We start from the raw sequence: 14,329 nt of genomic DNA, 5'->3' as shown, positions 1-14,329 counted from the left end.
TTACTCACTACCTAGAAGTATAATGTTGTCAACAGGATCAGAGCAATGTTTTTTTTGCTTGCTTGCTTGTTTATTATTATTTATTAGATTTGTATGCCGCCCCTCTCTAAGGACTCGGAGCGGCGCACAATAGCAAAACACAATGTACAAATCTAATGTTAAAAGCAATTTTAAAGCCTTCTTATAAAAAACAATCACACAGCCTAACGAACCATACATAAAAAACCATAGTAGCTAAGGGGTGTATCACTTTCCCCATGCCTGGTGACATAGGTGGGATTTTAGGAGCTTTCGAAAGGAAAGGAGAGTGGGGGCAGTCCTAATCTCTGGGAGGAGTTGATTCCAGAGAGCTGGGGCCGCCACAGAGAAGGCTCTTCCCCTGGGTCCCGCCAGACAGCATTGTTTAGTCGACGGAACCCAGAGAAGGTCAACACTGTGGGACCTAATCGGTTGCTGGGATTCGTGCGGCAGAAGGCGGTCCCGAAGATATTCTGGATAGGGAACAATTGGACAGGGACAGTAGGCACACTGGTGCGTTTATGCACGTCCCTTACTGACCTCTTAGTAATCAGGTGAGGTCAACAGTGGACAGTCTAAGGGTAAAGTTTTGGGGGTTTGGTGATGAAACTACAGAGTCAGGTAGTAAGTTCCAGGCATTAACTATCCTGTTACTAAAGTCACATTTTCTACAGTCAAGTTTGGGGCAGTCCACTTTGAGTTTGTATCTGTTGTGTGCCCATGTATTGTTGTGGTTGAAGCTGAAGTAGTTTATGAGCTATGCTTAGTTCATGCCTAAGGCGATGTAGTTCTAAGCTTACTAAGCCCAGGATTTCAAGTCTCGATGCATAAGGTATTCTGTTGCGAGTAGAGGAGTGGAGTTGATTCTTTAGTCATTTTAAAGAAAGCATTCGATCTTGTGTTTCAGAGACATGGTGTGCCCACAACAGCATAAAAGGAGGAACATAGATCTTACTCTTGCCTGGTTTAACGTTACTCGTGAAGCAAAAACTGTGTTAGAAAACAGAAAATAATATTTTAAAAAATGGAACAACCAAGATGACTAAGCTGCCTAAAATGTGGTCTGGGGTTAAGATAAGGCAAAGCCATGAGATCGTGAAATAAAAAATGGTTACAAAGATATGTTTATGCCGCAATTAGGAAATGTGATGATGAGTCCATGGTTAAACAGTTACATACTTTGTCCATGGTTAAACAGTTACATACATACAGAGCTTTTGAGTTCAATATGTCGATAAATATTGTTTGCAGACTTTCCCCTTTTAAATAAATTCATTCTTTTTAAACCAGAAAAGAGAAAAACTATGTTCCCAATGGTTCTGAATAAAGCAAATATTTTCTCAAAAAATAGTGTAGAGGGCATATGTTATCTTGACTTGAATGGCAGACAATTCTTCCTTATTCTTCCCAATTAAATGATAAGGACCTGAAAGTAGTCATAATAGGAAAACAAATGTAAATAATCTCTTGTAAATCTTATGGGAAATTCACAAGACAATAGGTTTGTACAAAATTGCATTCCTCCGATACAATCATAAATGACTAAATCATTCATAGTATGAATTCGTTTTGCTATAGTATTAATCCAGAAAACTACTTTAAATGGTTTGCTATGCCACTTCATCTCCATCTTGATATTCATACTTAGCATTCTCTTCTTAGCAAATGTAACATAATGTTTATCCCAGAATGTTTATGTGTTATTCATTAATGAGATCTATCTATTCACCAATGCAATAACTCAGACATAAATGGACTTCTGTGAAATGAAATACATATTTGGCAAGCTAGTGTCACCCAATTTTACCAAATTTAAAATAATTTTTTCATGTCACATTTGATCCTAGATTGACATGCTTTGTTGAGACCTAGTGTGATGCCACATTAGGGAGAACTGATTTCAGTTAGCTCAGTATTTCTTAACCTCAGAAACTTGAAGATGTGTGGACTCCATGTTGGCTAGGGAATTCTGGGAATAGGAAGTCCACACATCTTAAACTTTCTGAGAATGACAATGAGCTAGATACAATATGTTCTGTCTGGGTCACTCCGGAAGCCAAGACCAACCCAAAAAGAGAAGCCAGACACACCGGTAAAAGGCAAAGGCAGTTTATAAAAGTCAAGAAAAACACAGGTAACAGAAAATGTCCTTACAAACAGGAAAACGCTGTATCTTCAAATAGATCCATGCAGGCAAAAGTTCATACAGCAATACAGGATTCTTGCTGCCAAGACGAGGCTGTAGATAGCAGACCTACACCTCCCACGGGTCTTCCAAACTGCTGGGCCACAAGCCAGGAACAGAGACGTCGAGAACAAAGCAGGACACCGTAACTCCAACTGATAACACTCCACATGGCTTCAAGGGCTTGCCTGCCTTTTAAACCCTGCTAAGGAGGACCACACCCAAGCCCAGCTGTTCCTAATTCAGTGCTGATAATACTTCTTTAATTGCTCCTTTCTTTGATCTGAACGTCTCTGTCGCATGTCAATGACGGCTTGTGCTTCATCACCTAATGACTCCAAGCTACTGGCTGGGGAGAGCCCCCCCCTCCCGGGGCTCTCATCCGTTCTCCTTCGTCCCATTCCTGACTTTCCTCTCCCCCGTCCGACTTCGCTGTCATCCTCCTCCGGGCATGGAGCCAGCAGAGACACAGCCGGTCCCTGAGCAGCCTCAGGCTGAACCACAACACAATACAGTCAGGAATGTGGACTAGTTCTGACCTATATTCAGTAAATCTCTTCATCCAACCATTTTTGTAAAATATGTGGAAGTTATATTTTCTTCCAAATAAAGATGAGAGTATAGTAAAATAGTAATGAATTTATTTATCCTCGGATGCTACTTGATAGTTTATTCAAGTACCTTACATTGGATTGATTTGGTCCAGAATCTATTGTGCTTCTGAAATTTATAGTAGTTAGAGGTATTAGACGAATTACTGTTGGTTCCTAGACCAGTTATAGGAAAATGATATTATTTATTTGTAGAATTGGAACAACAGACATCAATTTCATGCCCTGAAAAACCAAAGGAAGGCTACATATGTGAAATTAACCTTCTGATCTTATCATGTGATTCATACCACAGAAACATACTTCTACATATTTGATATTTTAGAAAAAGGTCAGTAAGAGTTAACTTCTATCACCCCTGTTATTTGTGTATTTACGATTTTTATACCACTGTAATCCAAAGAGACACTAAGTGGCACACTATAAAATAGCAATAAGAATCCAGCTCTTTTGTAATAATATTAAATGTGTAACCAAAGCTAAACTTTTATCCCTCGCTTTCAATTTCTGGTATGTATCCAACTAAGATTAGCTAATTTCCAAAGGACTACCAGAAAAGCAATCTTTTGACAGGACTACAGAAGGTTTTGAAAATATGAACTACACTCCGTCTTGGAGAGCAAGATATCCTATAAGACAAAAGCCCACAAATGTGTTTCCTGACATAGTTTTTAACTGGTTTTTTACCTTCATCCTATATTATTTGCTTTGATCTTGTCCTATTATTGTTGTATTTGGGGTAAATTCAACTGAGTCTTCGGAGAGGGGCGGCATACAAATCTAAGTAATAAATAATAATAATAAATAATAAAACTCTGGATTAATCACTATCTCTCAAAGATACATAGGTTGTATTTGGCTATATTCCTAATATTTGGAAATAAGACTTATACATTTCTGATTAAGGGAACAAGCAAGAATTTTTCATACAACATTAAAAGATGAAATTATATTTGAGTTGTTGAAATGCAACACTTTAAATGATAGATATAGGATTAAAAAAAACCAAAGCAGTCAAATTTGGGAAGCTATCTGTATAGAAAATTTCAAACACTTAAAAAAAATATTTTACTTTATTTATAATCCATGCTCTTTATACTGATTTATCCTCATTTTGGTGCTGATACATTGGCAATCTATAATAGTAATCAATCAATCAATCTTTTTATATAATGAGTTTTTTCAGAAACCCCGGCTTGTAATTTTTTATCTTTTTATATAATTCCAAACATCTTAAGCACTTTGACTTCTTCATAAAGTCATTGACCTATCCAGTTCCTACAGGAAGCCTTGTCATATTTCTAACAAAACAGAAAAATGACACTGTCAACTGCACTTTATTGCTAAAGGCAATCATAAATTATAACAATATGCAGTGCATTTTTGGGGTGCCATATTAAATGTTCAAAATATATTTATGTGCATCATATATGTAGTTAAAAAAATGTGATCCAGGAAGCATGACAAGAATATATAATTTTATCTGTGAATATCAAGAGTTTAAAAACTAAAGTAAATTAAAAATTCCAAGGATTAATTAATTCAGCAATTCAAATTATAGTCACCCATCTCACTTTTATGACTCTGGAAGACTCACAATTAAAACAACTGCCACACAAAATATAGATAACAATAAAAGAATAACTATATTAAATGCAAACTGAAACCATAAAATGTAATCAGCAGAAAATGAATGTAGCCATTCAGAAGGCTCCATACCATAACCAGATCCTACAGCATGATGACAAATATTAATGAACTCTAGGCAAATGGCAGAATTGCAGATCATTTGCAAAACCATAAATTTTCATAGCACAAAATACGGCTTCACTCCAAATATAAAGAAATAAATACAAAAGTCTTCCTCAGTTGCAAGAAGAAAGGAAAATGTGATGGAAAAATGGTTCCAAGACTCACCTAAAATATTGCTGAAGGAGTGGGGATGATGTTACAATGGAGATTGATAACCAGCTGTTGGATCCAAATATGGTAAGTGGAATTTCTCTGGAGAAAGGAGAGTTTGTGAGATCACCCATAGGGCATCTCCAGACAGTTGCTCTTAGGAACCAAACTGCTCCTAGGACAGTAGGAACCAAAGTATTTGCAGTTGACTTGTAAATTGAGCAGTTGGGAGTTGACGGATTTAAACTAAGCTCATGTAGCCTACATGAAAACAAAGTTTGACTGAACCTCATTTCTTAATCATTTCTGGAATTACTTTTTAATTGCTTTTCAAATATTAAGAACCCCCAGAGCGACAAGTTTTATGGCATTCATTGAGTGGGTTTCCTTCAATCCTTAGTGAAAGAGGTTTTTAGTGTGTATTTAGGGACTTGGAAAAAACAAAAAGATGATTAGAGTGTTGATTTTGGAAAGTTATAGAAAGACTAAGAGTCCTGATGGATTTGAAATAAGATTTTGAAAATAATTATAACAATCCTTCCCATGAGGAAATATTGTAGCTTTGAATTCTTAAAATAAAATATGACAGTATGAGACTGAAGATTGGACACTACAAGGGAAATAGAAAAAACTAAAGGGACATCCGGGGGTAGAGTAAATGAACAGTTATTTGAATGATTTTATTAATGTCTTCTATGTGTTTGTTTTTTTTAAAAAAACCCAATAAAAATTATTTAAAAAGAAAGAAAAAGCTAAATATTATAATTAAAGAAGATCATTTAAATGCAACTTTCTAATAGTGAATAGAGCAAAATACTTTAACATTTGGACAGTGTGAACAATGGATTCTATAATTAATTTTAAGAATGTCCACCATAAATATATATATAAGATCTTACAGGAGAGGAATAAGTTCTAGCAGGAAAAATGGAGATTGACTTTTAATGTGAATTTTCAAATGTCAAACTACAAGAGGTATGTGGGGGGGGGGGGATGTTACACTGACTATACAAATAAAACTGACATATTGAACGAGTCCAAAGACGGTCTACAAGAATGGTGGAAGGTCTTAAGCATAAAACGTATCAGGAAAGACTTAATGAACTCAACCTGTATAGTCTGGAGGACAGAAGGAAAAGGGGGGACATGATTGAAACATTTCAATATGTTAAAGGGTTAAATAGGGTTCAGGAGGGAAGTGTTTTTAATAGGAAAATGAACACAAGAACAAGGGGACACAATCTGAGGTTAGTTGGGGGGAAGATCAGAAGCAACATGAGAAAATACTATTTTACTGAAAGAGTAGTAGATCCTTGGAACAAACTTCCAGCAGACGTGGTTGGTAAATCCACAGTAACTGAATTTAAACATGCCTGGGATAAACATATATTCATCCTAAGATAAAATACAGGAAATAGTATAAGGGCAGACTAGATGGACCATGAGGTCTTTTTCTGCCATCAATCTTCTATGTTTCTATTAATAATCGAAAGATTCACACAAGTAACAAACCAGAAGAATCACTTGAATTTTTTTTTACATTTTTTTTTTAAAAGAGACCTGTTAAAAGTTTTAAAAGATTTTGGCTGAAGGAACAAGGAAACAAATAAAAGAAAAAATGAAAAGAAATCAGGTTCTAGACTATTTGAATGGATTGCTGTAAAGATTAAAAGTATTAAAAGCAAAAGGAAGGAAAATAAAATTGGTTTATTTGAATTAAAGTTAAAAATTTACATTGTTATCTACCGTTAATGAACATTTGATTATCAGAACTGAATGATGAGGCTTTAAAGATTTGTTCATAGGTAAGAGATAAGTTATGGGAGATCATTTCTCATATTTTAAGAGATGCAATGTTAGAAAAGTAGAAAAGAGAAATAAAATTTATTATATTTAAAGTGGGAAAGTCATTATTTTTTATTTACAGTAATCTTATGTTTTTATCTTATTTTTTCTTTTTGGTTTCTACATTTGCTATTTTTTAAGTGTTTTAACATTATCTTTAAAAGGTTATCTTATCTTATTTAATCATTAGGTTCTATCTGTCATACTTCCATTTAAACAAAAACAAAATTAATTTATAGCCCATATAGGAATAATACATTATTGTAAAATCTCTATATTATTATTTACTGAAACAAAAGATTTAATCCCCATTTAGACTTACTGTATTATGTCTGCAAACTGGAAATAAGTATCACAAGATTTAATTGACTCTATCACATTCATTTAACTTGTAGACCTGAGCTATTCTTGAATTATATTTGTCTAATATAGCCAGTTGGGAAGACAGTCAACAGAAGCACTGAAAATCTCAGAATTAAGTTTGCATTTTAGATAAAAATGTAAAAATTTAAATGATATCCTGTGGGTTGCAAATACAGTATAGCTATTATTTTTGGACACTATTTCAGTATCTCCCACAATCATAAGAGATTAGTATCTTTACATATTGAGAATCTTTAAGAACATGCACTTAGCATTTTTCCCTAGATATAAGCATGTTGGAAGGAACAGATTGGAAGTATGCTAGTTTTACATTGCATAAATCCAGGTTATCCCAATAAAGTAGCAAAAAGATACAGAAAACTCTTTTCTGCCATCTTAGCAATTGTGCAGTTTATGTCTTGCCTGGATCTGGTAAGCCCCCAAATAATTAGTGTTCTTGTCATATGCTTTTAATAGCTGCCTTTATAACCCATAATGCTTTAAGCTTTATTCATCACAATCTGAGACTGTTTAATAGTCTTCCTGCTTTTGTGAAAAAAAAGAATGGAAGTTTATAAAGCAGGAGGCTGATCTAGTATGTAATTACATTCAGTTGAATGGGTCAATATTTGTAGAAGTTTAGCTTCAAATTAGAGACAAAAATAAAATAGTTTTAATCTCCTCCCCCATATTTTAATCACAGCAACAATAACAAGCAGGTGCAAACCACTGTTCCAAAGCTGTAAACACAAAGTTGTTTCAAAGTTTAATGTATAATTTTCTTTTATTAGTTATATTGTAATTTTCTGGGAACCTTTTGAGAGTTTGGCACTATATAGCGTAAATAAATACATTGAGTGTGAAAGTATTCTATATCAAAATATTCTATATCATAGTAATTATACTATATTTTTTCTTGCATTCAATTATTGGTAAATTATTTCCCTCCTCCACTGGGGGGAAAAACAATATGTGCTTTTTTACCTAAACAGAGGTCGGGATCTTATTAAACACACAAAAATGAAACTACACAGAACAATATTCCTGAATAACACAAGGTTAATGAATACTGCATATATTTCTAAACACATCCTGTTTTTCCAGTTATCACCTTATAAAAATGAAGCATTAAAATGCAAATAAAAATCCAGAGCTTGTTGCTGTTTTCCTTTAAACATATGATATCAAATGAATGCTAAATATATTGGACTTCATTTTTTAAATGTTGACCATTGAATAAGTAGTCAGGTAAAGCTAAGTAATTACTAGCATAGATCAAAAATTAATTTCATTTGCAGATGCAAATTTATTAATTTCTTTTATTTATTTATTAAAAATAAAATTTATTAAGTCACAAAATAGAATAGGATTTGGGATTTTATTTAAACACACAAAATCAGCAATAGAAACATAAGCACCCTAGTAAAGGAAAGAGAAGGTTCAGACAGATATATTTTATCAACTGTACATTTTAAATTTTTTAAATGTATAGTGGATTAAAAAAAGGAATAAGAGAATTTAAAAAATCTTGCTCTCTTCAATCTTTCTTACCAATTTATGTTCACTTGCTAACAAGATAGATAAAATACTCATTTTCACAATGCATCTGCCCTATGCTTTATGGAATCCTGGCTAAATGAAGAAATAGATGACAATAGCATGCATATACCAGGATTTCAGATACTTAGAGCAGACAGGATTATAGAATTATCAGGAAGAAAAAAGGGAGGTGGCTAATGTATATATATCAACAACAGCTGGTCTCAGGACATAACTTTAATACAAAAATTCTGTGATGAAAACTTGGAGTCCTTACGTATCAACTGCAAACCCTTTTATTCTTCTCAAGGGTTTACTTCATTTCTACTAATTGTGTGTATATTCATCTCCAAGCCTGTGTAAACAAGACGTTAAGAACTCTAGTTGATCTGAGTATGGAGGCTTAAGCCAAATACTGGCCATTATTTTGGGAGATTTAAACAAGGCAAACTTAAGGAAAGAGCTACCAAATATTTTCAGCATGTCAATTGTCTCACTAGAGACAATAATATTTTAGACCATTTCTACACAACACTAAAAGATATTTATTGTTTTTTACCATGAGCAGCTGTGGGACACTCTGATCATTACATGCTTCACCTTGTACCTGCTTACAGGCAAAGACTTAAAACCACAAAACTAACAATTAAACCAGTGAAGGCTTGGTCTGAAGAGGCAAAGTTGAAAGCTACAGGCTTGCTTTGGCTGCACTGATTGGAATATTTTTGAAGATACCTCTGCAGACCTGGATGAATTCACTGATACTGCAACATCATATGTCAGCTTCTGTGAAGATCTATGTGCACTGACCAGGAACTTGCAAATTTACAGCAACAACCAATCTTGGTTCACAGCTAAACTTAAGCAACTACGTCGTTCCAAAGAGGAAGCCTATAGAAAAGGCGATAAAGTGCTGTATAATCAGACCAGAAATGCTGTTACAATCAAGCCCTTCCTTTCTCCCTTCATATGAAGAACCCCAGAAAATCTTTGATAGCAGGAAGAAAAGCCAGATGTTTTGAAACTGAGAACATGCCCATTGATCATCTGGCATTCTTAGAGGTCCACTTAATTGATTTGCTTAGTCTGAGAAGGTAGTTTAGCAACCATTTAGTGAGTGAGGGTTTCTTTCTTTCTCTCTTGAAGATCCCCCACACCCCATTTGGGGCCTAGCAAGCCTCCCTACAGCCCCCTGGGAGCCAAAAGGAGTGGAGGGAGGGCACCACAAACACACACACACACCGACAGATCCAATTCGGTGGCGTCACCAGCAGGTCACTACTGGTTCGGGCAAACCAGTCCAAACTGGGAGGAACCCATCCCTGACTGAGAGCATATACACCAAGATAAATTCCTTTTGTGTCCAATCATACTTGGCCAATAAAATTTTATTCTATTCTATTCAGAAGTGAGAAACAGGATTTTCTTAACAAAAAGAACAGCAGCAAAACCTCTTTGGTCACTGTCAGCTGTAAGAACCTAGACAGACATTTTTAAGTGGAGTAATATACAGTAACCTATAGTGGTTAAACTAGTTAGCCTTCCAGTGCTTTATGGTCATAACATGGATGGCTGATGAATTTTCCCTAGGGAAATTTTAATTACTTAATTCAATAAGTTTGCTTTGAGAGAACTGCATACGGTATTTCTTAAGAGATACACAGAGCTATAGGCACAATGAAATCAGATCATCTGGTATAATTTGCCATTCTGAGATTTATTGCCAATTTAAGAATCCATAACAAATGCATATTGGATCTTAGACAAAAAAAAATCTTCTAATGGCTGACATTCTACTTCCCTTTGTAGATAATTTCACCTCCCAATATGCCTTATTCCTTAGTCCAATACAGTAAGGCTATTCTACGTCCTCATAAAGGCAGTTTGGGTTGGTAGGAATTCAAAGAAGAATCCATCAGCTATGTTTTACAAAACCACTATGAACTAAATTCCTTGCAAATATGCAAAGGATGGCTGCCATCAAATTGAAAAAAAAAATGCTTCTTAATTTTCTTTAGCAAAAATGCCATTCAACATGATAATAATTTTGTACTTAGTAAGCATAAGCATGCTACTTCTACCATTCATAGTTTTCCTTATGGAAGTAGGTAAAGGGTTAGGCTGAAATTTTCTTTTCCATAACCAATTAGTATTTATTCCTAGAAAATTATAGAGTACATAAAATAAATACATATTATAATTTGGTAAAATATCTGTTCTTTGTATTCTATGTTGCTTAATACATACAATGAGCTCCATTTAATTTTGAGGAGGACATGTGAAATAACTAATAGTAACAATTCTAAGAATTTTATCTCCTTGTATAGTTATATATTTAGCATTACTGTACTGTACTTCAAAGTTCTTTAGCTGTGTGAAACATTTTAAGGATTGAAAATGTTGTGCTGATTTAAAAGGCAATGCTGTGAAATGATTTAGATGGCTAAACAAATAATTTCAATGAAACATTTACATTCATGAACCCATTCATGAACTTAATATCCTGAAAAAAGGAGCAAACATGAAACCGTACATTTGTGACAGTGAATATATTATTTTAAAAGTGAGGCAAGCCTGTAACTGCAAAAAAAAAGAGGCTTTTACCAACTCTTATTTATTTATTTTAATTTATTTATTTATTAGATTTGTATGCCGCCCCTCTCCGAAGACTCGGGGCGGCTCACAACTCTTGTCACTTGATATACACCAGTATGCACAAGAAACCACTCATTCTTGTACCGATAATGCTGATTTTTGCTATAGGTCTAGCAATATCTCTTGATTGTGGTCATTGACCAGTCACATTTGGCCAATAAAGAATTCTATTCCATTCTATTCTATGTTCTAGAGTCTCACAAAACGAGATGTGAAGACAATCCACCTGACACATGGAAAAACTGGTTTTAGTATGTGATGATTAAATAATGCTATTGCTTCACAAGAACATGCGAAAGCGACTTTTCACCAGACCGTATTTTTTACATTCAGCACAATGTTATCTATCCTGACTGGTAGGTGCTCTCTGGAGTCTGAAGAAGAGAAATGAGTTTCCAATCACTTGCTAACTATTCCCTACAAGAGGTACCAGGGAACTTGTATTTGTGTAGCATCTGTTTGACTACAGCATCTGTACCATGTAGCTGTTCAATCACATACCCCAGTACTGTATACTATTCAACACACTCACTATTATTTAAAGCATTATGATTTTTATGTAAAAAAAATGAATTCATTTACAATCACTGTTTCTTCAAAAAATGAAATGTTGCCCAGATCAAACCCTTATCAATAATTTTAAACAATGCTTGCGTTCTGAAGGGTTCATATGAAACAACAAATGACATGTCATTATGAAAAATGCTCTAAATATAAAAACTATTACTTCAGGATTTGATCAGCCATGGTACTGTAACAGAAACATAAAGAATAGCTTCAAACAGTATAACAAGAATGGGGATTTTCTAAGATCACTTGCACCGAACAGAATCCTCCTTGGACCAAAGCATGAGTAGAGGAAAGAGGGCTTAGAAACAGTAAGAATTTAAAAAAGCAAACAATTAATAAACACTCCACTACATCACTAGCAGTTGAGGGTCAATGTGTATTTGTTTTAGAAAGCAAAGGATGGCTTACATATCACATAAACAAGTATCTGTGGCTAAATACTGTTTGAGACAAATTAAAGAGCCATCACTATATTGTCACTGATGCCAAGGTGAATCCTCTATGCTTCAATTCGGAGAAAATGATTTTTGGCTGATACCACCTCTTATACAATTCTGAATAATCATAATTTGAGCTGTTTTCAAGGAAAATGGTAGGACATTCACAGAGCTTAGTGGAAGCCCTCAAACGGAAGAGAAAGCCATGGAAAGAAAGAGGAGTCCCAATCTCTGGCTCCACTTTTGCCTCTTGGTGAGGAATTTCAAAAAGTAAATAACAGCACTGTTCTCACAACATGCTTTTAATGGACAGCAGTCTTTGCAGGACATCTATCACCCTTGGGATTTCCACATGCCCTGCCATATCTAATCCTCAAAGTTCAACTCAGAGAGCCAGCAAAGTTGCTTGGAGCCAGCCTAATAACACACAGTCACCCTCCTAGATACTGGAGTGCACAAAGGTGTTTCTATGGTGCAGAGTTTGCAAACAGCAAAGAGCATTAGAAAAGGGGAGGGTCACGGAAGGAAGGAAGGAGGATGGGAGAAAGGAAGAAAGAGAGAAAGAAAGAAAGAAAGAGAGAGAGAGAGAAAGGAATGAGGGAAGGAGAGTGGAAGGGTGAAAGAGAGAAAGAGAGAGAGAAAAAGAGCAAGAGAGAAAGAGAAAGGAAGGAAAGAAGGAAGGAGGGTGGTGAATGGGAAGGAGAGAGAAAGAGAAAAACAGAAAGAAAGGAAGAAAGAAAGAAAGAGAAACAGAAAGAAAGAGAGAGAGAGAGAAAGAGGAAGGAAGGAGAATGGGAGGGCAAAAGAGAGAGAGAAAGAGAGAGAGAAAGTGAGGAAGGAAGGAAGGAAGGAAAGGAGAGAGAGAAAGAGAGAAAGAGAAAGAGAGAAAGAGAGAGAGAGAGAGAAAGAAAGAAAGAAAGAAAGAAAGAAAGAAAGAAAGAAAGAAAGAAAGAAAGAAAGAAAGAAAGAAAGAAAGAAAGAAAGACTTGGCTTCTAACTTACCTTAAGCAAGGCGCTCCGGCTGGCGGCAGCGAGTTCCCGCAGACTGGCGGCGGCTGAAGCCGCTGCAGCGGCTACACTCGGGGAGCCGCTGGACGTGGTGGCCACAGCGGCGGGCTGACAGCCAGGGTTCACCGGGGGGACCGCGCCGTTCCCTCCACCTCCCGCTCCAGCGGCGGTCGGGTTTTCTCCGCCGTCGCCGCCCGAAAGGCCGGCGTTGCCCGGGGACTTGGGGCTGCCGGGCCCGCAGTTGCCTCCCCCGCAACAGCCGCTCCCGGCGCCCGCGCGGGGTCTCTGCCGAATGCCGTCCAGCAGGCGGACGAGGAGGATGTTGGCGGGCAGCTCGTCGACGCCGCAGCCCACCAGGATGCGGCACTCGGGGCAGCGGAGCTCGTGGCGGGAGCTGACGATGCTCTCCAGGCAGCGGCGGCAGAAGGTGTGCTGGCACGGGAGCACCTTGGCCGTCGTGTCCAGCCGCTCCAGGCACACGGAGCACTCCAACAAGTCCAGCAGCGACGACTCGTCCATGGCCCCTCCGGCGGCGGGCGGCGGTCCCTCGCCGTTGCTCCCGCCGCCGCCGCCTCCTCCCGCCGAAGCCGCCCGCCGCCTCCGCCTCTCCTCCGCCGCTCGCTTCTCTGCGGCGGCCGCCTTGGAGGAGCACAGCCAGGACGCCCCTAGGAGCATTTAGACCAGCGAGGGAGGCCGCGGGAGAGGCGGCGGCAGCCCCAGCACATGGCAGCCGGGCCCAGCCCGCCCAGGGCCTGTCAGCGCCAGCCGCCCAGGCGGAGGGCGGGGATTGGGGAGCGCGACTCTCCTTCCTCTGCCCGCTTTTCCTCACCGGCAGGCGGGCGAATGGCTCCCCGGGGTGGGCGGGGGCTCTGGCAGCCGCGCCGCGCGCCTTCCCCCTCGCCTCCTCTGAGGGAGACCTTGCGGGGACGCCCCTTCGCCTCTAAGCGACCCCCGCCGGGCAGAGCGAGGGGGACGCTGCCCGCCCGCCCTCCCGCGAAGGTCAGCGGCACCTGCTCCCTTCGCTTCGGGCTGTCAGCCAAGCGCGGCGGGGTCTCTTCAAAAAAAAACGCGGCGCTTCCTCGCCGCCTCAGTCTCCGAAGCGAGGGCAGCGCCGGAGTCAAAAGGCCGGATGGCGGGCGCTGTGGAGAGCGAGCGGCCGTTTCCTTTTTATTTTTCCGGTCCTTCTACTCCTGAGC

The 14,329-nt window shown here is 38.1% G+C and overlaps 1 protein-coding gene across 1 annotated transcript in view; it reads right to left on the bottom strand.

Annotated features, from left to right (window-relative positions):
- Positions 1-14,021, bottom strand: part of SH3RF3 (SH3 domain containing ring finger 3) — a 306,125-nt gene extending 292,104 nt beyond the window's left edge. Inside the window, exon 1 of the mRNA XM_070751126.1 lies at positions 13,128-14,021. Within this exon, the coding sequence (XP_070607227.1) occupies positions 13,128-13,808 (681 nt within the window). The 5' untranslated portion in view covers positions 13,809-14,021. The remainder of the gene's footprint in view (positions 1-13,127) is intronic.
- Between the last annotated feature and the right edge of the window lie 308 nt (positions 14,022-14,329).

The sequence above is a fragment of the Erythrolamprus reginae genome, chromosome 4 (genome assembly GCF_031021105.1).
Source record: "Erythrolamprus reginae isolate rEryReg1 chromosome 4, rEryReg1.hap1, whole genome shotgun sequence".
In the NCBI taxonomy this organism is placed as follows: Eukaryota; Metazoa; Chordata; class Lepidosauria; order Squamata; family Dipsadidae; genus Erythrolamprus; species Erythrolamprus reginae.
This window is presented reverse-complemented; position numbering and strand designations above follow the sequence as displayed.